Source organism: Rhipicephalus microplus, chromosome 6 (genome assembly GCF_043290135.1).
Source record: "Rhipicephalus microplus isolate Deutch F79 chromosome 6, USDA_Rmic, whole genome shotgun sequence".
NCBI lineage: Eukaryota > Metazoa > Arthropoda > Arachnida > Ixodida > Ixodidae > Rhipicephalus > Rhipicephalus microplus.
Genome location: NC_134705.1, coordinates 200,078,472 through 200,105,896, shown reverse-complemented (window position 1 = coordinate 200,105,896; position 27,425 = coordinate 200,078,472). Strand labels below are relative to the sequence as shown.

At 44.4% G+C, this 27,425-nt stretch overlaps 1 protein-coding gene across 1 annotated transcript in view; it reads left to right on the top strand.

Moving 5' to 3' along the window:
- The first annotated feature begins 4,986 nt into the window (after nt 1-4,986).
- The window catches only part of LOC119166896 (potassium channel subfamily K member 1), a 177,122-nt gene continuing 154,683 nt past the window's right edge, over nt 4,987-27,425 (top strand). The window contains exon 1 of the mRNA XM_037418287.2: nt 4,987-5,555. Coding sequence (XP_037274184.1) covers nt 5,381-5,555 — 175 coding nt within the window. The 5' untranslated portion in view covers nt 4,987-5,380. The remainder of the gene's footprint in view (nt 5,556-27,425) is intronic.

Sequence of the window (27,425 nt, the reverse complement as noted above, 5' to 3'; positions counted from 1 at the left end):
TTTTCAAAATGTTCTGCAGTTTTAGAATCACGTATAGCATCGGGTAATACATTCCAATCTTTTATTGTTCTAGTGAAAAAAGAGTATGCATATGTGTTCACACGACATTGAGGAACTAGATATTTTCTGAGGTGGTCACTTCGTAGGCTCCGCACTTGACGGGGAATTAGGTACTGCTCTGCATCAAAGTTAAATGTATTTTGGGAAAGCAGGAACAAGAATTTAAGTCTGGCTATGCGACGGCGGTCCACGAGGGGCTGTAAATTTAATTCTTGCAGCATCTGTGTTACAGAATCTTTACAAGAATATTTTGAAAGAATAAATCTAGCCGCCCTTCTTTGTACCCGCTCGATGTTTTTAATTAATCCTTTTTGATAAGGGTCCCATATGATGCTTGCATATTCCAATGTAGGCCTTACTATTGTTAAGTACGCTGTTAACTTTACAGGGGCTGGAGCCAGTTTTAATTTGCGACGTAAGAACCATAACTTCTTTTCAGCAGTAGAGCAAATATTACTGATATGTTGGGTCCAGTTCAGGTCTTCAGATATTGTTACTCCTAAGTATTTACATCTGTTAACGGTAGCTAACGCAGTGGAACTTAGTTGATACTCGAAATTTTTGACGTGCTTTACTTTGTTTGTAACTCGCAAAACAACCGTTTTTTTTCTTTATTTATTTGCATTTTCCATGTTTCGCACCATTTCTCGATAGATGCCAAGGCATCGCTGAGTATTTTTTGATCACTATGATTACATATTTCTCGATAAAGTAAACAATCATCGGCGAACAGTCTAACAGTAATATTTCGATTAATGTCGGAACAAATATTGTTAATATAAACGAGAAATAACACCGGTTCGAGTACGGACCCTTGAGGGACTCCAGATGTTACGTGTAAACGATCAAACTTGTAGCCGTTTATGTCCACATACTGCGTCCTACATGTCTGATATGACCTGACCCATTCTACTACATTGTTATTTATGCCAATCTGCTTCAATTTCTTAGTTAATTCGTTAAGAGAAACCCTATCGAAGGCTTTTGCGAAATCAAGGCATATTGCATCAACCTGTCTTTCGTTATCTATTGCTTTTGAAAAGTCTTGGATGGTCTCAAGAAGCTGCGTTACGGTTGATAGCTTTTGTTTGAAGCCATGTTAGTTAGGATGTAGTAGTTTTGTATTTTCTAGGTACTGATATATGGCTTTGTATATAACATGTTCGAGGAGTTTGCAGCCGACGCAGGTTAAGAAGATTGGCCGGTAATTTTCGATATTCTGCTTGTCTCCGGTTTTGTGTACCGGGACCACTTTTGCTACAAGCCAGTCGGCTGGGACCCGTTTTTGTTGCAAGGAGGCATTAAAGACTATTTCCAAGTATCGGACAACCCATTCAGCGTATCTACGCAAGAAAGCATTTGGAACCCCATCCGGACCAACAGATTTATGTTCTTTAATGTTTAGCAGGAGCGATAGTATTCCTTCATAGCTAATGCGTGCTTCTGGCATGTCAGACATATGGGAGAATGATGTTGATGTAGTTGAAGCACTACATTCGGAATCATTTGAAAAGACACACTGGAAGAACTTATTATGGTAAGACGCAATTTTCGAACAGTCGGTTATGATTTCGTCGTCAACAACAATGCTGTATTGGCTTTGAGGGGTTTGTGACAAATGACGCTAAAACTTTTGCGGGGAAGACACCATGAAGTTTGTGTTTCCTCGTAATATTTCTGTTTTTCTTGCCTCAGCGTTCTACGCAACTGTGAAGATAAGTTTGATATCTTTTCATGATTTTTTACTTTCCTTTGCCGTCCTATTTTTCGCTTCAGACGAACCATCTCTCGCGTTATCCAGGGATTACGCCTATTCTTTCTCTTTTTTCTTAATGGTACGAATGAATTTACACAGTGAAAAATAATGGTTTTGAATCTTGTCCACAAAGAATTGACGTCATCATCAGGGCTCAGACTGTCTAGATGAAACGATAAGTAGTCAATGATGCTCGTGTCATCAGCTTTATCAAAATTGGGGTCATGCGCAATACATTCTTTAACATTTGATGCAGGAACGTCAGCTTTAATTTGTACAAATACTAGTTGATGGTCCGATATGCCATTTTATACTGCTACCTGATAATCTTCAAACCGTCCATCAAGAAATACTAGATCCAATATAGCCTGCGCTGTTCCCGTTTTGCGAGTGCCTTCCTGTACCAACTGCGTTAAATCGTTAGCGAAAGCAATGTCAAGCAGCACTTCACTCTGTATTGTCATCAAATGAATTCACTTGTATTGTCATCATAAATGAATTCTGTATTGTCATCATCGTTATTGTATGTCTAAGAAGGAAATGTTCTGTTGAAATTTTATTGACATCGGCAACAACAAATTTTTCTAAACACAAAAGCGAAGCAGTCAAGCGTGGTATAGTCAAGACATTTTTGTCGATGTGGCCTCAAGTGTGAGGCCAAAGGAACGGCTTTCAGCTCACCCATAGTAATGTACCGAGTACTCTGAATCGTTAACCACTTTTTTTTTCTAAACACACAATAGGCGACGATGTAGTGGAGCTGGAATATCCTTTCCGCGTGTAGTGAAGGAGTACCATGAGTTGAAGAAGAAGGCACCCAAGGGTAAGCTGCACTCTGACGCAGTTTCCCGACAACGTTAACGAGGCTGAAACACTTTCCCGTACATGCCCCGCTTCAGGCCTGGTACCACCAGTGCCTTATCAGAGAGATCTCCCTCAAAACAATCTGGCGAATCGCTTCGTTCAGGCTTCTTCTTCTGTCTCTCATAGCTTATTAGCAGCAGTTTCACTCTGGGAAACAACGACGAACACTGCGTGCTTCGTCCCTGCCCAGTTTTATGTTTTTTTTTTGGAGGGGGGGGAGGGGGAAACCTAAAGAAAATGCTCCGAAAGGCTGCTCTGCCAGCTTTCGCTGTGACTGTGCTGCGCGTTCCGCGAAGGCCTGGCGTTTTTCGACCATGGTGCACAGCAATATATTGAGTAATCGGTGCTCTGCTTGATTGATTGATATGTGTGGTTTAACGTCCCAAAACCACCATATGATTATGAGAGACGCCGTAGTGGAGGGCTCCGGAAATTTAGACCACCTGGGGTTCTTTAACGTGCACCCAAATCTGAGCACACGGGGGTGCTCTGCTTGGCGTCTTTTGATCTCGCGCCTTCAAATATGATACATCATTGGCTACAACCCAGGAAGGTCATTTTTATTGAAAGAGATGGTTCGCACGTGATATATTCATAAAGAACTTCCTGGAAGAGTGTTCGCCAGAGGGACGTCGTGGTGCTGTCCCCGACCCTCCTCTGTAACTCATGTCTCAGATCAGTCGAGCTGGCGTATGAACGGTAGCGCGTTCAATAATGTGCGAGTAGGCATGGGTATAAACGTGAGCTGTCGCAATGCTGATTGTAATGCTGACGTTGCTTAATTAATACCAATGGTCAGCAAACATATACGTGGAGCTCACTCACTCACTCACTCACTCAAGAAATACATCTTGCCCTTCGGACTAACTCAGACTCAGTCTCACCAAAAAACTCCTGAGCCGGACCCCCTCGGACTCCAACTCACTATTTTTTTTTCTCAGCCGGACTCATTCGGAATTAAACTCGCCAAAAGACTACTCACTCGTACTAACTCACAGCTCGGTACGAGTCCGAATGAGCCTGGTGAGTCGACCAATGAGTTAGCCGACCTATGGCCATGAGTCATGAAACAGATCAAAGAGCAGTCGCCGTACCAATGTCCGCGATCACACTCTCTTGAGTTCCACAGCCGCGTGCCTGTTGGGCATGTGCGGCATCTTGTCATGATCAGACGAGCAACACTCTCCGTAGTCTGAAGCAATGAGAATGGCAACGTGGGCTTTTTGGTATCGCATTCTACCAGATAATAGCGCTAGCTAAAGTCGAGATAACAGATCCTTCTTACCCTTCATTGACGAATATGTCAGTGCAAACCTAGATTTAATGGAATCACGAGTAGAAGCAGGTTCAATACGATGCGCTTGACAAGGGAAGTCAGCACAACTTCAACTTTTCGTGACACGTGCGTGTGTATCCATCAATCGCTTTGTCATGTAAAGAACTTGATTAGACGTGTTCGCCATCAACTGTGTTTGGCCTAACAACGTGGACAAATGTGATTGCTCGTGGTCAGTGATATTGTTTTTTCCTGTCTGCGAGACATGTATGCGCGTGCTTTGCAGTTTGTTAGAGCTATTCACGTTACGTAGGACGTTGTGAGAGTACATATACTTGCGGGATCAGCGAAAAGTCAACCATTTGTTGAGTGTTAGCGTTACGTTGCGTCTAGCGTGCTTTTTTTTTTTTCGTTGTCGGTGTACTGAGACTGCGCTACCATAGAGTAGAACCGCTTAAGAAAATTTCTGCGGCTGTTTCATTGTTCACATACGGTCTTTAGAAAAAAGTTCCAGCCTCTCTACCACGTGCGGCGCGACCCACGAGAGCGAACCAGCTGTCCAGGCAACGAGCTCAGCTGCGGAAGCGAGCGGTTTTTCGGCTGCGGCTCGGATCGATCTGTCTTGTGTCGGCTTTTTTCTAGCCCTGCCAATGCGCATTCTCCCCTCGCTCTCCCTCGTGTTTCTTTCTCTATTCAACGCCCATTTGCAGCCGAACACGGCACATGGAGAGAGCAGCGCTCGTGTCAGCCATTTTGTGTACCGTTAGCGCGTAAATTTGAGCATTATTATTTGTTAGCAAACTCGGTGTACCTGATTGTTAAAAGTGTCGAATAGGAGCAGACAGCTTTACGTCGACGCGCAGGTAACAACGTTTCCGACAAAACCTTGAATTTCTGTCCAGTGAGGGCTTCGTAGCATCAGACGATGTCGCTACCCTCGCATGCACCGTGAATTCACCGAGCGCGTCGCCGAGCCAACAACGTTAACGCCGCGCCGCAGACTGCAGACGTCGGGCGCTGCAGGCCAGGGTCCCTTTGGCGGGCGCGCTTTGGTCGTGTTGTGCGCGTGCTTCTTGGCCACATTCATTCAGGTGTATTCGGCGCTAGCGTAGCACGAAGAATCGGCGGCGGTTTGACGGGAAGAGGGAGGGCGGAAAAGACTCGGGGCGCAATGCCCTCGGCTCTACCGCGGCGTCGGCTTCTCACGGCGGAGTTGGAACTGTGGTGTTGCGAATCATTCGCCTTTGCAAACGCCGGCTTGCCGTCGTCTTTTCGGTCATCGTGAAATGATCCTGTGATCTGCCCTTCGGAGCACCGCAGCGCAGTTTGAACAGCGACTGCTCACGTGCGTAGCCGTGCGCGCAAGGGAGTGCTGTTGTGACTCGGTTGGTGACTCTGCTCCTCGCGGCAGCTGTGCACAAACAATGCGGCTGGCACGGAGCAACGTGCGACTGCTCGTGCTGATAGCCTTCTACTTCCTCTTCATCGTGATTGGTGCGTCCATTTTTTCCACGATCGAGGCTCCTCACGAGAACGCGGTCATCCGCAGGTTGAGAGCCAAGCGCGCCGCATTTCTCGAGGCACACCCATGCGTCAAAGGTTCGTGCCTGTTTTATTTTTTTCAAATCTCACACTACCTGTTTTTTCGCATCGAGAAGACGTGCTAAGCGTATTTTCCCGCGGTTTGGTTTAACCCGTAACAACTCTAGGCAGGAAGCTACGTGTTGCGGTACGAAGCGCAGCGGTTCGGCCGCGCGAAGTGACAGCTGAGTGTTTCCGCGTCAACTCTGAGCATCAGTACAATTTCACTGCAACAATATTCGCCGTGTTTCGCTTCGAATAGCTCGAAGAAACGAGTTTCGTTATCGCGCATATAAGCGACGAAAAAAGCGCGGATATTCTCCTTCTTTGTGTGCACCTTCTTAATCAGTATACACCCGTCAGCGCTAATGTGTGCCGCTTACGAGCGATGAAAAGACACCAACGTTCATGACGAATCGGCGAGATAGTTTCACTTCTTAAGTATGGAACCACAGACTAAAGTAATGTAGCCTTCGGGTCGCGTTTGGTTTAGGGGTGTGAATGAGGAACCTCAAGCGAAATTGCCTTGAAGGAAAATGGGATGAGGGGTCTTGAATTCCCACATGCTCCCCTCTACACCTGCGAAATAAAATCCTTACTCCTCGCCTTCTCACACCCGCTATTCTTCTTGGTGACTCCCGCCTTGCTACAAGTATAACTCTTTCAAAAATACGCGTTAATTTTTTTTTATTTTTTGAAAATAATTATACTCTCTTGAGGGAGTCGTGGGGTTCGCCACTTTCAAAAGAGACTTAAAGTGTATATTTAAAAGGAGCTATGTATGTCGTAAGCCTGGACTCGCCAGAAAAAAGGACACGTTATGTTTTCGTTTTATCGGAGCCATCTGTATGTTATCGCAACGAACACTACTGCAGACTTTGTGGCTGTCTAGTGGCACCTACAGTTTTGTACGAGACCAGAGGGTGCACTTCGCTAGTAGCAAAATGAGACGTCCTTGAAGACTCCGTCGTAAAGTACGCACCCTTTGCAAGCAGCTAAAGGATCAAGCAGCCGCTAAAATATCTTCATATTACTGACTGCACCGTATGCTATACGAACGCAGATTCCTTTTTGTTTGCGCATTTAGAATGGTCGTAGATGTGGATGGTGGTATTTACGCATACGTGTAAGAGCCGCATCTACTTGTCTAAAAGATGGAGATTAAAGTGTAAAATCGCGTACTAAAGGGTGACACGTTGACTTCTCATCCGTAATTTTGCAAGTCAGCGCGCGATGTTCAAGCTAAAATTCACGGTCACCTTTCGTTGGCAGTGACGAACTCTACAATCTACGGATCGCGTCAGCTTTCGCAAAAGTTGACGTTGAAAGTTTGCGAAACTCGACGGCTCTCCCTACAAGCATGGCGCAGTCACTCATGCATCACAAACAGATACCGAATGCGGATGTCACTGCTTCCATAGTGATTTAGATAAGGCAGAACTGAAGGCGCTTGTAATATGAAGAAGGATCAACCGAGGGAATACACATTGTAGTAGCTCGTCAGCTTCGCCTTTTTTCTGGGCGGCCAGGTCTTGTCCCAAGTCACTCCAAGCTGAGCTAAGCAGTTTTTCATACAGTCTGCATAGAGTTTTAGTGCTCGCTCCCCAAAAGTGACTTGCGCACGTACGTAAGCCCTTGCGTTTTTTTTTTTTTTTGCACTGCCGAATTTCACTTGAACGAACTTGGGGACACTTGGGGATAACTTCGCTAAAGTGAAAGTTAGCTCAACTGACATAGCTACGTTACAACACGTTACCAGGAGCTAAGCAAACATCAGTCGTTCAAATGAAATTCGAATCCTTTCGTTGACAATGCAAAATTCGCTTTTTTTAGCATGTTTTGAAACAAATGCGGTAATATTTTGCTGCACTAAGCACATTATCCGCACAACACTCTGCCGGGTAGTGAAGGACTTCATTCTTTCCGAGTACATCGGTTGATCTATAACCTAATTGTCTTGGTACTTCCACTGCGACGGTTATTTCTTCCTCCTGAGGTAAGATGCTCGCAGCAATCACATCTGTAGACTGAGTGGTGAACGTGCCAACGCGCGAGTCACAGGCGACAGTCCTCAAAGCGCTGTCTTTACCGAGTCTCTGAGACCATTTAGGATCAGCATGACGTGTGAGGCGTTTGATGGTGTCACAAAACACGTTCGTACTACTGAAATGCGCTCTGAACTAAATTCGTTTTGCCTAAACTCGTTAGCATTCGGTACAGTAGCGCTAAGGAGCAGGGGGATCATAAAAATGTCGTTACAACTGAACAGTTCGTTTAACCGATGTTTGTTGAAGTGGTATTCTCTTAATTCTTCATGTGTGTGGTTGGCAATAAAAAGTAAGGCGAGAGCGTGCGTACGCAAGCGGCTTCGTGCCACTGGCACTAAAAATCGCTAATACGGAAACCTGTTGAGAAAGCAACAGCTTGCATTTTCGGGCGCAACAACTGTACGACGGCGCCGCACCTGTTGACTCTAGCGGGCTTTTCGCTATCTGCTTTCCTGTTTTTTTTTTTAATGCATCACGACGCAATCGGCTATCGTTGTGTCGCTTTAGTTCACGACAATTGTAAAAATAAAAAATAGAACTACCTGTAACTCTTGATGATAAGTCCTGGCACACTCATATAGTAATACTGTTTCGAGATAGTATGCCAACTCCGTGTGGGAGGTCATTACGCTCTTTCCAGGGAGTCGCGACAGGCAGGATTCCCGGGAAAGTTTACGTGCGTATGTCTTTAAAGGAAGTTATACATGTGACAGCTGAGGACCCCTGAAAGAAAAGTAGCGGGCATTCCCCCTCTCTCTCTTTTTTAGAGTATAGTTGGTGTCGGAAAAAATTTGCCGCTAAAGTAGGGCGGCTCAGATAGCGTCTTTAGCCCGCCTCACACTTTCCTCTTGAACTGTTCGTTTTACTAACCACTGAAAAGAGAGGCTCTAATGTCCGCCTATACGTCCCCAAATATCAGATTTCTGAAAATTCTGCCCACTTGTAGTGAAAGAAGAAACGAAAAAAAAAATGTCAGAAAACGCGTAGAAAAACAGCAACAGATATGCCGTTAAGATGTTGAGTCTTGTGTCTTTATTCCGTCCTATTTGTTCTATCCGCTGGAAAACACTTGATCGAAAATGAGGAACACAAAACAATATGTGATCGCATGGCAAACATTCATCTTATTCCTATTGTGTTTCTTTGCGAAGGCGGCTGACGCGAAACGCCATTTGTTTTATTTAGATTTTTGTACTCTCATTATTGCACGTGGTGAATCAGCGTAAGTATGTTTATTAGGAGCTGCATTTCTCCAGAACATGACTTCAATTTTTTTCGTTCAAATGTTTCGGCAAATGGCGAATTTTCTCGTAGGACAATTTATGAAGCGACCGCAGCGAAAATTGTACGCAATTTAAAAGAGGAAGGAAACAAAAATTGTGCTTGCTGCTGAGAGCAGGCTGCTGTTTCAGTCTGCGCTTGCGTCGTGTACTTTCCTATTCTTCGTGTTCTTTTATGCGCCCACCATCATGAGTATGTTCCAACTAGCGCCATTGGCTGCATCTGTTTCAACCATATACAGGATGCCTCTTTTCGTGACGCGCACGCAACGGGTATTACACGGGTTCATCTTTTTGACAGGGCGAGGGTATGTTCAGAGAACTTCTTTTGGCCCCACCGCAGTAGTATGGTAACTAAGGTACTCAGCTGCTGACCCGCAGGTTGCGGGACGGAATCCCGGCTGCGGCGGCTGCATTTTCGATGGAGGCGGAAATGCTGTAGGCCCGTGTGCTCAGGGCCAAGCACCTCAGGGTCTCGGCTCGTCGGTATGTTATGTCGTCGTGCATCGTTAACGGGTATGCGCCAGAAAAATAGTGTAAATTCCACTACTCGCTACCGATGGACATTATGCATATTATAAGTTAAAGGTTCGTCCTTACGGCCTAAAACATTTCGTTTGGCTTCGCAGCAGTGTCAGAATACCCAGTGAAATTTAGGAAATGCGCCCAAGTTTTTTATCTAAAAACCAGAGACACAAACATAAATTTTTTTTTCCAGTAAAGTCGTCTGTTTGCAATGCCACCGCTTGAAACCATATATACAAGTTCATGTTGGGTTGTCGTGAGTAAGCTTTGTTCTATTGGAAGTGCACTGAATACTTCGCCCCTTGTCGGGCTTTGCGGTGGTGGAGCTGAAACACCCTTTCTTTTTCAATGCGCAGCTCTTTCTCAAAAATATTTTGTATTCTGGCTGCTGGGGAGAAGGAAGGGGGGGGGGGGGGTCTTTTATGATCGACGGAGCCGGGCTGGGACGCTTATTATCCCGAGCGACGTGCAACAGCTTCGGCGTTGTATGTATGTAGTACGTGCGTAGCTTGCGAATTCGTGGCGTTCACTGAAGGCTAAGAAAACGCGCCGGCAAGGCAAAGCGAATATGCAAGGCTTACATTTTCATCTACAGTTGGTTGGCGGCCTCTTCGTAGCGACTACGTGCGTTCCATATAGGTATAGAACTCGTTCGTTTAGATACCACTGGTTCTTCTTGGAAACTGTTGTCAAGAAAGGTACGTTTAAAAAGGGTTTGGCCCGTTGTCAATAAGAAATGTGAAAGTGCGTTTCAATAGCAATCGATACATAAGTATGCTTGAGTGACTTCCCTAACGCGTTCGCCTAAGCTGCCTCTAATGCGAAGATCGTCCGTTGCGGCTATATTACCGCGAACAATATATTTGAAGCACCACTTATTGAAACATATCTGCAAAGTTATGGTGCATTGGTGAACTGATGGTGAGTAAAGGATCCTGGTCCATATATGGAACAGAATGTTGCGCATACTGTGAGTTGTAGGTTCAACCTTAATCTTTTTTTTTCTGCTTATCAGCAGGGTTAGAATTCCCAAGAAAACTTACCAAGTCGCTCAAGTTTCTTATTTAAAACCACAGACACAAATGTGCATCTCTACGGTCAAGTCGAGGGTGGGTTTGAAACACTCATGCTTGAAGCATACCTGCAAAGTGATGGTGCATGCGTTAGTTGACCGGTGACAAGCCAAGCAGTGAAGAGTAGATATTTCGTTGTGGAAAACACCGCGCTGCAGACGGTGTGCTTGCGTCCCTGCCCAGGTTTAGCGTTAACGAAGCTGAGATACCCATTTTTTTCATTGTGTAGTGCATTATTAAGTCACGGGAACGTCGACAAAAGTGACTGTATACAGCACGCGAGCCTCGAAATACACGTGAGAGTACACGTGGTATATTTTGTACTATTTCGTGATCACGGAGCAGTTTTCGTCTGATGAGGCATATGTGCGTTTCTACTTGAAGAACAGATTCCCATGCACCGAGATACCGGTGCAGCCGATGGCGCGAATCAGTTTCGAAATGACGCTTTCGCGCAAGGAATGTTCGACCTAAACGTCTTTGTAGTATTTAACTGCGACACCACGTATTTCCTTCTGCACTGCGTTCAGACCACGCCCCGCCGTGGTGGTCTAGTGGCTAAGGTACTCGGCTGCTGACCCGCAGGTCGCGGGTTCGAATCCCGGCTGCGGTGGCTGCATTTCCGATGGAGGCGGAAATGTTGTAGGCCCGTGTGCTCAGATTCGGGTGCATGTTAAAGAACCCCAGGTGGTCGAAATTTCCGGTGCCCTCCACTACGGCGTCTCTGATGATCATATGGTGGTTTTGGAACGTTAAACCCCCACGTATCAATCAATCAATTCAAGACCACGGTACGTGCTTGCGACGGAAAAGATTCCATAAAAAGATTTCCAAATAGGAGAGCTATCTTGTTAAGTTTCAGATTCCTAGGAATCCGTCTTTCTCGCTCTGCTGTCTGAACACTCGACATGATCGTTTCCTCGGACTTTCCCATATATACGTGTGCCGTAAATCATGCGGTTTGCCTAGCCTAGCCCAACAAGACTGACGCGCATGGTACCTGACCTAAATTTTGTAATTACGCTGATTCACAATTGAGTTGTTCTGATTTTTCTTGTTTTCATGGGAACAAGGTGGGCATGGAGATATTACCCGTCATCAGGGAAGTGACTCCAATGAAATTCGTTAGCCTTAATTTTTTAGCACAATTTGAACTATACCTACAAAGCACGCGCGTCGTATGTACACAGTATCTAAAACTAATCCATGCCCCAATGTTTAGATGAAGTTGGCCGTTAACGCTGTCATGTATAAAATGACATTGATGAGATTGCTTCCGCCAAACGCACGCGCCTTATCATGGCCAATGTGGTGTGTATTCTTGATGGGCCATTACAGTTCGTTGTCCGCACCGCTCGCGCTTGTGAACGGCGTTTCTGAAAAAAATCATTAGGGCTAACCTCATTTGTGCTACCGAGCTGCTCATTTGTGGTGCCGTGAATGCGAATGCTTGGCGCCTATCAGTTAATTGGCCCTGCAATGTTCTTTCCTTGCATCCTCATATCTGCACCCGTTTGTTTCCTCTTTCTGAAAGAGGAGGTAGCCGTCATGCCCATCTCGCAGCTGTCAGCTGGCTTTCTCCCTCTCTCCTCCGTGTCATTACACGGGTTTGTGTGTGTATATATTGCCTCACGATCTCCGTCCTTTATATTTTTATTCCGAAAGCGCTTTGACTTGGGCGAATTGGTACATAATTGGTACAGCGCTCGTCTGTGTTCTGCGTGTCTCCAATTGTCTTCGTCTAAATTGCGCTGAAACGTATTCAATTATATTTTTTTTATGTTTCCGCCCAATTACACGTGTAACTGCTGTCTAATTGCGCAGACCGCGCCCGAATGGCTGGGATTAATATAATCTTGGAATGTTCCGATGAGATTACGCGCACAACAGGAACATTGCAGTTTGTTCTGAAAGTTACACGTCCGCCAGCGACAACGCTGGAAGCTGCGATGGCACACGTATACATGCCGACGCGCTTCACCGATAGACAAACTATCAACGGCCGGCACTCTGTTCGTTGCTATTATTGTAAAGTGTAGTAAGTCTATACATTTCTTTCTTGCAGTTTTAATTTCTGTTTCTCGGCCAAAAGTTGGGCCATCGGCCAAATAAAAAAAGTTTCATCTTGGACGCACCCACTGCTGTTTTCGTTAATGTCACGACGCTGTGAAATAATAATAATAATAATAATAATAATAATAATAATAATAATAATAATAATAATAATAATAATAATAATAATAATAATAATGATGATGATGATGATGATAGCACTGATTTTGCACGCGCAGTTTCTGCTATTCATGACCAGCTGTCAAGCTGTCTCGGGCAGTGCTATGTTAAAGCTTCATATAGTTATTCGAGCCGTTAAAATGCTTACAGAGGTCACTCCTAAATGCCTGTAGTTGCTGATGCAGCCGAACCAATCCAGCCGTAGTCATTTTCCCGCAAGCAACCGCAAAAAAAAAGTTGTTTTGAGAGCACGGTATTTATAAACAAAGAAAGAGTAAATAATAAGAAACGAAATGGTTAGGTAAGTTCCGTCACTGCTAACTTAGTCTTCTTTGAAAAGCTTTTTGTGCTACCATTACTGCATCATGCATTTGTGGCACGATATTTGAAATGCAGTAAAATGCATTAACTTCCTCTGAATGTTAGAAGAACGCTGAAATATAAGTACGAATTATTCATTCCCGGCTCTGATAGAACTTGTTTGGTGGCCCAAAGAAGCTTGGCTACTGTTTGGAAGAAAAGGAGCATCAAATTACGGCTGATGGAAACTACTTATAAATTATGCGTGGCAGCTGCTAAGGAAATCGAAAATCCTCGTAATTGTTGAGCACTGTGCAACGTACCTATTTGTACATACAGTTGGTTATCAAGGTTGGCTAAGGAGAATTTAGTGGCCGTTGTAGGTTGTGGTCGCACAACTATAACATACTCAAACTGGTTAGCAGCCGCGTAAGCATGCACTGCAGTGATTAGGGCTACAAAACTTTTTTTTACGTAAACGAAGGTAATAACAAAAAATAGCGATAATAAAAACTAGAGGTTAGCGCACCATCATGCACTAACCCTTTCGCAAGAAGAAATAAATTTTTGAATTTTCAGGATATATATATATATATATATATATATATATATATATATATATATATATATATATATATATATATATATATATAGACGATAGTTTTTCTTGAGATATTTAAACACAGAAACTTCGACTTGTCTTTTTTTCACATGGTTCTGCAACCTGGCGAAAGTTTGAGGGCTTGCTGAACCTCCAGCCATCTTGAACTGGTAGCTCCGTCCGTACTTGTGAACACTGTCGATCAAAAAGCGAATATTACGCATATCTGAAGTGCTACATCAATACGGGAATATTAGGCGATGTGTTACTTTACTATAAAATACGTAGATACGTGATTTCAAAGACCCTGGCGTTTTTTAGGCTACCATGAAAATGGGACGCTGTGCGCGATAGAAGGCCGGTAGAAGACTATCATCTTTCGACGACATTTGCAGCAAAGCATGCAGATACGCGCCCGATGTTTTTGTGCTTCGGCTGTTGTGAGTTGTTCAAGAAATATCCAAATTCGTTTTTGGCGCTTTTAGGAAATAATATAGTCAATCCTTACTGATAACCAAAAATAACTACGCCGACCGGACGATGTCAAAATTACCATATCCTCTATACTGCAAATGCGGACGTACCTTCAAGGCAGCATTGCCACGACTTGCTCGATTTTTATGAATCATGATGTCTACTCTAACAAAAACACCGGCTCTCTCGGGACTGTTTATACCAAATAATAAGAACTCTCTTTTGCATTTGCTTTCTCTCTAAATTCTAGTCAAGAGCTCATATCATATAAGCCAAAGAGTACAAGGACATAACGCCTTGAACGAGAATTAGATTACCGCGAGGTTCTTTTTCATAAGCTTGCTCCGTTCAAACTGTACTTTTTAAGTCGCCGTGCTAACGATATGCTATTCGAGTACGTGCGCGGAATTTACAGGAGAGTCTAATGCAATTAGTACATTGTTCGGAAGCAGAACAGACTTCACGTGTACAAGTTGATATCGAGCCTCGTTTTTCACATACTTGTTGGGGGCTGTTCAAAGTGGTTTGCGCTGTGCAGACATACTTATTCTGGTATCACTATTTTTTAGGCAGAAGTTTCAAACTTGCCGAGTACGTTCGCACTACAAACGAAAAAAAAACAACAAAAGAACGAGAACGATAAGGAGAACAATGAAGTCGGCTTGAAGCCGACTTTATAGTGGGCTTTTTTTTTAATCAGAATATCGAAACCAGGCTAATATGTTCGCTTTCGAAACTGTTAATGGTACATAAAATCATCCTCCTTTTGTAGCATTATTTATATAATTTGCACTAACCGTAGGAAAAAGTACAACAAGTTTATATTGTTTGGACAGTCATCAATGCCATAGAAGTAAGAATTGATTACAAAGAAAAGTGGTGAAGACCTTGTTTTTATATACCTCGCGACTGTACTGAACGCTGAGCATGAATAATTCCAACAAAACCCGATAATCTGGAGTCGATGAAACCAGATAAATTGTTTTGGGAATGCAATAACGGGAATTAATACAAAACAGCGAAACCGCGCATGTGAACCATAATACGCCTAAAATAAAAATTAAAAAGAAAAAACTAAATGCAGCATTTTGCTATATATATATATATATATATATATATATATATATATATATATATATGACAGCATTGAGGATTTTCTTATTCTTGCGGCACACCTTTTTATAACGCAACCCTATCGGAACACATAAGGGAGGTGGGTCAGGGAACAGAGTGTGTCAGAGAACACACCTGGGTTAATGATATCATAGTTGAAATCAAAAGAAAATGGCCATCGCCGGGCACGTAGCACGTATACAGGATAACCACTGGTCATTAAAGGCAACTGAATGGATCTCCAGAGAAGGCAAGCGCGCGACGGGCAGACATAAATTTAGGTGGGCCGATGAGATTAAAAAGTTCGCAGGTATAACGTGGCAGCAGAAAGCACAAGACCAGGTTGATTTAGGCCTTTGCCCTGCAGTGGGTGTAGTCAGGCTTATGATGATGATTGAAAAAAAAAATTTTTGGTGCACGTAGAAAAGCCAAGAAAAGCTTGTTGTGGTGAATCTCGTCACATGTAGCGCATTGATTTATTTTTCGAAGATATCAATCAACATCTCGAATATCGAAAGAAACGAGGCTCGCAACAGATCGTCCACGTTACTACACGCCAGCTGTCTTTGAGAACGTTAGGGCTAACTGGTCACTCGTAGGAAAAGGGTTGTGGTGGTTACGAATTATCGGTTACGACGGTCGGTTTCAACCTAATCATAAGTGTATACCTCCCCCCTCCCCGCCCCTGCTTCCCACTGCCGTCTCAGTCGCACCCAAAGAAAATTTTCATATAACTCCCCCCCCCCTCCCATTTCGATTGCTTATTTGCGTGACGTAGAGCACTTTTCGCGTAATTCATCTTCGTCAGGGGCCAGCAGTCTCCGGGCCGCATACATGTGGCTGGCTGCATGGCAATATTACGCGGCCCCCGGCTGTCATTCTCTATCTGAAAGCCGATATGCAGTTTTAACCTTAAACCGTTTCTTTTGTTTTTGCTTTTTCTAAGTTCGTAAACTGCAACCTTGTGGCATGCGTGCTGAGAATAAACGTGAGTTACATTCTTGTTTCCTATGTTATCGCAAATTACTATGCAGATTTTTTTTTCTTTGCTTGCAATAACCAAACAACTTGATGCAAACAGTGCAAGAAAGAACACAATACACTATATATTACATACAACGTGGTTTTACCATATCACGTGGTGGAAGCAAAAGAAGTAATATATGAAAAGAAACCAATAAAACAAGTTTATTCACCTTGTTAAAATAGCACTGAACAACAAAATCGAATGTAGAAACAGAGTAATATTTCATTCGTCGGCTCGAAGCACCCTTGCTGTTCCTCTTTTAAGTTGATTTAGCCGTTTATATAGAAGAGCGTTCCACATCGAAATAGACGTCAATTGAACGGTAGCGTGTTAAGGTGTTGTTGCATTTCACGATAGGTAACCTACGTGGCATGGTTATTTAGCCCTCCAGCTCGATCGGTGTGCATGATGCGAGGGCTTCGCTATACGCTAACCAACCTAGACAGGAAAGTATTGTTCCTTTCTTATTTTTCTTTCGTTATCCACTTCTCGGTGTCGCTCATACTAAGTGCTTTCTGGATTGCGTTAACTAACCTAGACGTAGGTTCGTTATTTTTTAGTTGTCAGAACTGGCGCTTAGCACGTCGCTTTTCTCATTAGACCTTAGCACGCTTTTGTTAAACGAAAAAAAAAAAACCGTACCGCGCTGTGACAGCTCGAGTCAGTTCCGCCTCAATTGTTTTCCAGCCGCATGTTGCCACTTGTGCCGCTTTCGTACTACGAAACATGAACTTTTTATTTATTTTTATATGAGTAGAACATTTGAAGGTAAGGTATACGTTAGAGCCGCCTATCCTATCAGTGTAATAGTATTATTGAAGAAACGCGTAAGAAGAATAAAAGGTAGAACAAATAAAAACAACTCGAAGGCGAACACTGCTGTAGGCCCGTGTGCTCAGATTTGGTTGCACGTTAAAGAACCCCAGGTGGTCAAAATTTCCGGAGCCCTCTACTACGGCGTCTATTGTAATCATATGGTGATAATGGTTCGTTAAACCCCACATATCATTATCGCAAGCAAAGATAAAAAAAATCGGCGAATATAATTTGCGATAACATAAGAAACGGGAATGTAAAACACGTTTATTCTCAGCACGTATGCCACAAGGTTGCAGTTTACGAACTTAGGTGAAGCAAAAAAAAGAGAAAAAAATCGGTTCAAGGTTAAAATTGCATATCAATCCCACAAATCAATCAATGAATCAACAAAGGCAAACACCATCTTTCCTTCTCAATCAATGTGTATACGGGAACAGATAACACGAGCCATGGCTAATTCACGTGACACTGCAGCCAGGTTCTGTATTCATTTTCTTCTCTTGTGGTCACGCCTTTTCCGGTATTGACTGACTGACGGACTGAATCATTTTGTTTGGCCCTGAGGAGGCGATGACCCCCGCGGGCCGCGCCCATGACGGGACCGGGAGGTTAAACTCGACGGCCATGTCATTTTCACCACCCAAAGGATGGCACTATACATTGACATCGTGTGCGTGCATGTGGCGTTACATATCCTGACGTCACGCCAGAATTTGTGACAACGTCACAAAACGCCGTCATCTCTGGTTTCATATGGCGAAGTCTTCACGCGATGATGATTTTTTGCATCAATCTTTACGAATCGCCTCTTTCAATAAACAATAGGACGGGGTGGAAGCCCTCAAAAGCGGCGATCTCCAGGAACAACTAAGGGCTGTCCAAAGGGCCTGCGATCGGGCCGAGGAACACGGCCTTCCGGCCCCATTGTGGGCGTGGCCCGCAACTACGATTTCGTCTTTTCTTAGGACCCTGATAAAGTTTGTTGACTAAATGCCTGTCTCGTCTCCGACGCAGCGGCACGGTCTCCACCGACGGCCACATTTCACATTTGATTAGGCATCTAAGGATTTCGCTTTATTAATAAGAATAATCAGAATCATTATTAAGTATACAGTATTTCGCGTATAAGGAATGGGCAAAGTCTACAAGCAAAGTCCAGTACGCACCAGGGGGGTCAGATAGATTACTGCGGATAGTCCGCACAGAGTACCTACGTGTATGTTCTCCGCGCGTGCGCGTGTGCTTGTGCAAGTGTGTTCGTATCAACGGATCGTTCTTCCAAAGGAATTGATTGATTGATTGATTGATTTATGTGTGGTGTTTAACGTCCCAAAACCACCATATGATTATGAGAGACGCCGTAGTGGAGGGCTCCGGAAATTTTGACCACCTGGGGTTCTTTAACGTGCACCCAAATCTGAGCACACGGGCCTCGACATTTCCGCCTCCATCGGAAATGCAGCCGCCGCAGCCGGGATTTGAGTTCTTCCAAAGGAAGCAAACGTACTTGAAGAGAGAACAAACGCAACTTAATGTTTATCGTCAATTACAAAAAGTACGGACCGGTGGTTCGGCCTTCACTAATGTGTCAAGAAAAAACATAAATACTAAAATAATCATAACGCAGTCCCACTCTTTCTTTCGGCGTCACATACGCGGAATCAACCCGCTTAGCAACATCCCGAGTGCAGGTAGAGCCTCGCGCTGCGCTTACCCAGAACCGCGAGGGGTATCTTCCATTTTGTTGCGCATCCTCTTCGCGAGAGCCTCTCGCTGGCTCAAGCCGCGCGCTCAATGATTAAACGCCCGCTGTCCTCGCACCCGTGCCGCATTTACCCATTTGCAAATGCACGCGTCAACCGTGAGTGCGTTTCTTTCTCCTTGCTTGCATTGTTGAGGAGTTGCCCGATCGCGGGTGAATGCGGCAGCGTCGCTCCGTCTCTCGACGCGGCTGAGAAGCACGAACGAGAAAAAAAGCGTGTAGTTGCCAGTGAATAACCACTGAGCCGAATCTGCCGCCCGCTCACACTCGGGTTTCATTAGTTCGGTGCAGTAAACCGCCGCGGTAGTGCAGCGATTACGGCTCTCGGTTACTGTCCCGAAGGTAATGGGTTCGATCCCAGGCGTGGCTGTCTAATTTTGGATGGAGGCACAAAATAGGCCAGTGTACTGTGCAATGTCGGTGCACGCTAAAGAACACCAGATGGTGATTTCCTCATAATTTCCCTCATAATGATATCGGGGTTTAGTAACGCTAAACCCTATTATTATTAATATTAATATTATTATTGCTGTTGTTGTTGTTGTTGTTGTTGTTGTTGTTGTTGTTGTTGTTGTTGTTGTTGTTGTTGTTGTTGTTGTTGTTGTTGTTGTTGTTGTTGTTGTTGTTGTTGTTGTTAGTTCAATGCAGCACACGTAGCGCTGGCTCAGTGGCTTCGGCTCTCTGCACAGTATGCGGCAAGTAGTGTATTTAAATTAGGGCTAAATGTTTGAACGCTCGTTTGCTTATTATATTTTTGACTTTGTGTTCAAATTTAATGTGTCCGCCTCAATGCTGCAGGAGTTACAGCGCTCAATGCAAAGGTAGCGGGTTCGATCCCAGCTGCGGCTGGCGCATTCCGATGGAGAAAAGAGTGTTAGAGGCCAGTACGGTGCGAATGCACGCAAAGGAACACTAGGTGGTCGACATATTTGGAGAAGTACACTACGGCGTGACTCCCAACGATATCGTGGTTTTTCATCGGAGAACCCCAGATATAAAATATCAGGTGGTGGGCATTCGCAGCCCGTCACTGCACGGGGTCCCTCATGGTTAACCACTGCGCAGCGTTAGTTAAACTCGCGTTGTAGTATTATTGTAGTCAATAGTAAATGGTGGTGGTAGTGGTTAGAAGGTGAGTAAAGGCACCTAATTTCTGCAGTCCGGTCGGGAGCACGGCGCAGTCCCTTCTATAGTAAATGCAGCATGTATAAGCACATCACAAAAAAGAAAGAAAGAAGGCAAGAAAGAAAGAAGAAAGGAAAAAAGGAAAGAAAGGCAAGAAAGAAGGAAATAAAAGCAAGAAAGAAGGCAAGAAAAAGAAAGAAGGAAAGAAAAAGAAAGAAAGAAAAAAAGCAAGGAAGAAAATCAAGAAAGGAGGAAAGACGCACATGAAGAGGCAGGCATGTACTTACGTTTCTGTTCATGTGTGGATTTTTTTTTCTTTTCTGTTATGTGTCGTGCTAATACATGCTGCGTTTATGAAACACCAACTTTTTAAAATTTCGTTCTTGGTCGTATAATAACTTTACTATTTTGTACATTCTGTCTTGCGCATTACAATGAGTTGTGCGGTATTCAGACCTCCATTTCTACCCGGGTGCGTATTGTAACGATTGACTGATTGATCCGTGGGCCGATCATTACATGCGGTGCAGTAAGTCAGAAAATGAAACTAGACTCGGCCATTCGCCTACAGGCTTCTGCGCGTTCCATGCGTGTTCGCAATGTTTCCTTCTGCCCTGTTTTGCACTTCTTTTATTTAGTTAGCATGTTCGGCGTTCCCAGAGAGCAGAGTTGGTCAGGGAACAAACTGGCATGAAAGATATCATAGTTAAAATCAAGAAGAAGAAGAAATGGTCACGGGCGGGGCACGTAGCCTGTATAGGTAGGATGACAGCTGGTCATTAAGGGTAACTGACTGGATTCCCACAGAAGGCAAACGTGCGAGGGGGAGACAAAAGTTAGGTGGGCCAATGAGATTAAAACGTTCGCAGGTATAACGCAGCAGTAGAAAGCACAAGGTCGGGTTGATTGGTAGAACAAGCGAGAGGCCTTTTCCCTGCCGTGGTGCGTAGTCGGGCTGATGATGATGGTGATGTGTTCGCAAAAAACTACACTGAGCGATGACGTCACCATGCGTCACTTAGCAACGCGTCGGAGAAAGGAAAAGAGGAGGGGAGGACTAAATAAGTAGGGACGAGGAGAATAAATGACGAAATAAAATTTATTGGTGGAGCGCTATTCAAATCCAGGTACCCACGGTCGGAGGGTGAACGTTGTAACCACTCGGCTACCCAGGCACGCTGGCGGAATAACTATTTATGGGAAGCACGTGATTGCTTTGTTGCGGGCTAGATAAGGAGAAAAAGATAGAAAGCGAAATAGATAGAGAAAATTAATATATAGATAAAAAGAGTGAGATAGAAAGAAAAAGCTTAGCATAGCCGTGCATTGTATAGTATAGTAAGCTGGTGGGAAAAAGAAGTAATTGCGAGAAGATAAAAAAAAAACGATGGGAGAGGTTAAAGAATACCATAAACATAACATAGCGTAGCTTCTAAATCAAGTGGTTTGGAAAGGTATTTGACGGGGAGGAGAAGGGAGAGGGGGTCACTAGCTTCGCTGTTTTCACAGTCCTCGCACCGTCGTAGCTGCGTCTTTTTTTTTTTTTCAGTTCATAAGTATCGATAGCAGAGAGCAATATGGGAGAGAACGGGGTAGTGTTTACATAGCATGTTTTTTTTTTTCTGTCTTTTCTGGTTGGCCGACGCGACCCTCGGCTTCTCCGGCGCTGCACGCATTTAGTGGGAGATATAGTGTACTTCCTGGGAACTGAGATCAAGTGCGGCGAGGAAACGCCAACGACAGAATCGCTGGCTTGCATTAGAAGCTAGCCCGGGAAAAGCTTTTAACCGTCAGGTCACCGGCTTCGTCCTAAATTGCTTTGACCTCCTTTCTTCTTCTTTTTTTTTTCTTTTTTAAATAACCTACAGCGGTGACAGAGGGATTTGCTTTCAGGTGATCAGATATCGGTTGGAAGCGCTTGCCGCTGTGGGAAACGTCTCATCAAAATGGCATCAAGATCACTTGCGTGATTCCTGACCGTGCCGACGAGCAGCACGCTAAATGGTAGCGCGGTCGCTAATTACGGAAGTGTCTGACCGCAATCTGCTGGTATTGAATGAAAGTTAAGCTTATGTCTAAAAGTGTGGCAGCTTGGGCTAGTTGGTATGGCATGACGATAGTTATAGCGCGAGAACAAAACGACGACACAGAGACAAGAAGGACACGAAAGACACGTGTCCTTCTTGTCTCTGTGTCGTCGTTTTGTTCTCGCGCTATAACTATCGTTATGTCTAAACACGGGACAGCGGGGATTCGCTTTGTTCGGCATCCACAGCAGCAAACTTTACGAAGCTTTTCGCACTGTAAACCAAATTAAGTATTAAGAGTAATATATTAATAATTGCTCGAAGGAGATTTCTTAAGCGTGCCTTGACCTATGCGAAATGTGCAAAAGTAACGCCTTAAACGTAAAAAAGCTTCAAGTGGCTGACAGGCGAATCGAGTGAAGAAGTACTTGTTTAACTTAACAAAGAACTTGGAGCACGCTTGATTTTCGCCTTCCAGATGCAATACGCCCCCCCCCCCCTCCCCTCATCGCCCATTTTGCATAGTCGTCTAATTCGCGTGTGCCAGGTTTCGCTTATCAGTAGACACCACAACCTTGTCGTGAGGAAAGTAACGTGTGTGTGTGTAACTTAGCCAAGTACGCACAGCGTGTACGTATAAGGCAGTACGCACAGCTGCACGTCTTTTTTGTTGTTGTTATTGCTGCTGATGATGATCAATTATGTCGAAGGTCTTTGTAAGGTGCGGACAACTTTAGGCCAGCCACTCGTTCACCTGATGTGATGCCCGTTCATAATCTGCGGTTACGCTACGCAGTATTACTTGTGTTAACGGGATTCCATTCATGATGCCTGTATAGTTTTTTTCCCTCTCGGAAGCAGTTTCAAGCACTGATGTGGCTCTGACGATGAAATGAGACTTCATTTGGTCAGAAAACTTATTTTGAAATGAGTAGCGTAGGTTATTACTTTACCTCGAATGACTACTAGAACTACAATCAGTAGCGTAGGTGCATTTGTATATTTTGTATAAAAATACTAACGACAAATATACATTGCCGTTGACAAATGTACAAATGTAAAAAAAAATCACCGCCCAAGCACTCCGCACAAATAGTTAACCAGCGAAAGCTGGAACGTGTGACCCCGGTGTTTAGCAGTGGGTTCAACCCAGTGTGGCACTGAAGGGCTTCACAACTACGGGTTACATGTTCGTACTTCTTAATGATATTAGACACACTTAATGAGATTAGACGGCTCAGCCACAAAAGCGTACGTCCTTCAGCATACCAACGGCGAGGTATTTATGTGCATTTATTACCGCTCGTGGTACGTCACGTAATCTCGGGGCCATTTCAGCGTGTTCACTAGTGAGGTGGCGCTCGTCTACCATCTGTACTTTGCCTTACAGTGTGCAGTCTTCCCGTAAGCGCACGCTTATCTCGTGATGAGGGCAGTTTCTACGTGTTGTGCTTCCACCGGAAGTTTCGCGTTGATGTAACAGAGCGCACAAATGTCATTTCGCTCGCTGCAGTGGCCACGTCTGCGAACAAAAAGGGCACGCTGTTTAAACTCAGCGAAGTATCAACTTCTCGCGCTCGTGCTTTGCATGTTCTTTACGTGCGTCGTTTGGGCTTGAGCAGCGCGCTGCACGTTTCGAGCTGCTTGCCATCCTTCGCGCGAGATTTAAATTTGTTGCTATCGCATGCATTGCTTCGCCCTGGCGGCGATACTGCGATTTTTTTTTTAATTTGCAATCATGTCAAGTCTGTGCTCACGGACAACGCCAGATTTTCGTTCATGACCAACTGCACCGACACAGTAGTTTCCACAAAACGAGCTTTTTACCGCTATTGAGTTTAAAAAGGGCATCATTTTGCCAACTGTGGGAAGCAGGGGCCGATACTGAACGAAGCCTTCGCGTATATTGAATACCTCTATAGCCTCGCATACGTTTAATAAAAAAAACATGGCATCTGATATTCAAAGCGCTTTCAATTAGTCTCACCGACGACGTATTTAGAATGAGCGCCCCGATATTTTCGTGCATGCGAACCGTGGATCAAATTTCCATCACAAAGGCGACGCCACTTCGACGCGCGGGGATATTTTGTTCCGGTACTCCACTCACCCCCCCCCCCCCCCATCAACTTTTCCGTATATTTTTGCCTGTGAATTTGAAATAAGATGAGGCTGCCACGACCTATATGTGAAGAGCCGTGTGCGTGCGCGATGTTTTATACCGGCGGGATGTCGCTAGATGTCTCGCCCACGTGCACAGTTCCCAACTGCTACCGAGATAAGAAGCAAATAATCTTCGCAAGAGTAGTGTCCATGCGGCCCGATTGTCGCGGAAAAGCCTAAATGAAAGCGCGAATTTAATCAATTGTATCATTCTCGAGAATTTCTTTAATTATAACAAAAAAGGTCACTCAATTATGAAGGGGAGTTAAAAATAACGTTAATTACTTTACGCAACGAAAACACACGCAAGTATGAAGAAAAACACATATTTACCTTCTAACAATATATCCACATTAGTCTCTATTCTGTTGAATGCTAGTTTGCCTGTGCATGATCGACGTCAATTTTTCATTCCCTCAGCGTATCTTTAACACCAAACTACTCATTGTCATCAATAAACGCGCCTTTTGTGAACGACACTTGCGCTATTGGCGAACGCGCACCATCACTAAAACAGCCCCGCCGCGGTGGTCTAATGGCTAAGGTACTCGGCTGCTGACCCGCAGGTCGCGGGTTCGAATCCCGGCTGCGGCGGCTGCATTTCCGATGGAGGCGGAAATGTTGTAGGCCCGTGTGCTCAGATTTGGGCGCAGGTTAAGGAACCCCAGGTGGTCGAAATTTCCGGAGTCCTCCACTACGGCGTCTCTCATAATCATATGGTGGTTTTGGGACGTTAAACCCCACAAATCAATCAATCATCACTAAAACATCCATGTTTGCTGAGAAATGTAAATAAGTTAAAAAAAATACAAGTGACTAGAAAATTCAACTAGCGACTCGGCGAAGAAAAGAAGCCCAAATTCACTTATTCATAAGCGCAACTGTCAATTCTGCCCACGTGGTGATGTATGTGCGTTGCGCGCTTTTACACGACATGAAGCGGTGACGCCGCGGGTTTCGTTCATACTTGGGGAAAGCGTAGTGTCGCTGGATGTTCGCGAAGGACTTTCAAATAACTTTCAAATACCTCCGCCCGCGCGTTGCTCCTCTGGGCGACCGGGTGGTACATGCACACGCCCACTCAACTAGCGTTCCATGCGAAATTAAATTCCATACGCATTTCCCCGAATGAGCTTCAGGCTGGCCTACGCGCACTCGAAAAGTGGCATCTTCTCGTTGTGGTCTGGTAAGGTTCCGTACATGTTGTAACAACAAAACTGCATAAGCAGCTGTCGGTGAAGTATTTTTTTTTTTTTGATAGCGCATTTGTTTAAGCTCAGTGGCTTGTGATTCGCCGTGCAAAACTTCTCAGGTGAGTATGGGCCAAAGGAGTAATGCGAAACCCGCAACCGTGTACAGTGGGTGCGTGTGCTGAAAACAAAAAAAAAAACGCGAAAAAAATGGGAGAGAAAAATACAAAGAAAGCGTAAGCTAACAAACGTCAAAAAAAAAGAGCAGTGAAGGGAATATAGAAACATCAGTATATCAGACAAAGAGAAAAATACAGACATAGAAGTAGACACGAAAAGTGAATATAAAGCACAAAGAGCAAGACAGAAACAGAAAAGGAAACGCAGCGAAAAGAAGAAAGAGGGAGAGTAAGAAATAAAAAAAAAGAAATAAAAAATCGTTTTCTTGTGTAATATCGTCACGAAATATGACCAAAATAGTGCTTTGCAACGTGCAACGAGCGGCTTCAATTTTCCTCAGCGGTAACAGCGCATATGCGACAATCCTAGACAGTGTCGCAGCACAGGAAAAACTGGCTAGATGGTTGCGTTGTTACAGGATACGTGCGCGCCTGTTTCAAAACTCGCGTCGTCAGTTCGCCGTGACGCACTGCCCTAACACCGGCGCAGCCAGCGTGGCCTGGCAATGGTTCCCCAGCGCTGTCTTCAGAGTAAATATTGACTCTGCCTACGAAAGTCTCATTTTCGAGGGGACCGCAAGTGGATTTTAGCTACTAGGCGTCCCTGAAGCCCTGTCGCACTTTCGCCGTGTGTCGTGCTTTACATAAAAACCACATACGAGCGGGTGTTGTGGGCGTGTATTTTTCTAATACGTGTATGGTATACGCGGCTATTATATTTAAGCAGGAATGCCGGATTACTACTGAGCTAACAACAATAATCTTCGCAAAAGAAGCCTCCCCCTCTAAAATAAATAAATAAATAAAGTGGCGTGCATTTCTTGAGGAAGCAAAAAAAAGCAGACATATACTCAGTTTTCTCATTTTGAAAGTATCTTTATTTAAAATAAAAATTTCGCTCAAATACTTAGGTTTGTGGAAAAAAATCACTTCACTTATTCTGTACGGCGGAAATATGTGTAACTATTGGAACGAAATCGGATATTTAATTCTTAACATTGTCTACAGAGTATAGCCTCAGTTTGGTTGAATGCAGGTTTGCCAGCGCATGATTAAGGTAACCCATTATTTACCCCGGAGTATGTTTGACTTCAACACTCAATTACTCGAGGCACGACAAGGGTGCTATTCGTGAACGAATGATCACTAAGATAACTCGGTTTACTGAAAAATGCAATAAGCACCCCCCACCAACCCACCCAAAAATCTGCAGACGACTGTAAAATTCTACGAGCGACATTATAAGCAGAACTGATAACTGTGGCTCTTATTATAAGCTCAACTGGCAGTCGTGGCGCTTATTATGAGGGGAAATTGCAATTGTGGCGCTTAGATATAAACAGAACTATTAACGATTGCGCTTATGCGAAATTGCAACTGTGGCTCTCATTATAAGCAAACCGGGCAATTGTGGCGCTTACTATAAGTGGAACTGGCAACTGTACCGCTCATTATAAGCGGTTACTTACAACTGTGGTGCTTGATATATGTGGAATCGGGAACTGCGGCACTCGATATGAGCGGCACTTCGAGCTGTGGTCCTATGAAACTTACGGCAGGGTGAGTTGGTTCACACTTGGTAGATAACTATTAGGCATTAACACAAGGCTGCGCGCTGACGCGCGCCTTGTAGGACCACAATAAAGTTTCGCAACCAACCAATCAACACAAGAACACGGCAGGCACAGAAGAGCGTGTTCTAAGTGCGCAGCCATATTTACCTACCTCGAAACCATGGATTTAAGCGAAGCTCCAGTGCATTACTAATTTAGGTGGCGGTGGCGGTGGTGGCACGGCCTTCGAAAAACTCGTTTTCGGTGCACGAACGTACGGAAATGCGGGTATATTCAAACAGCCCTTTGAAGGTGCACCGGTCTAGTGCGTGTTCGTATGCGTTATTTCTCAATAACTGAGATTATATCGATCGCCTGCTTGTTGGCGATGAGCAGT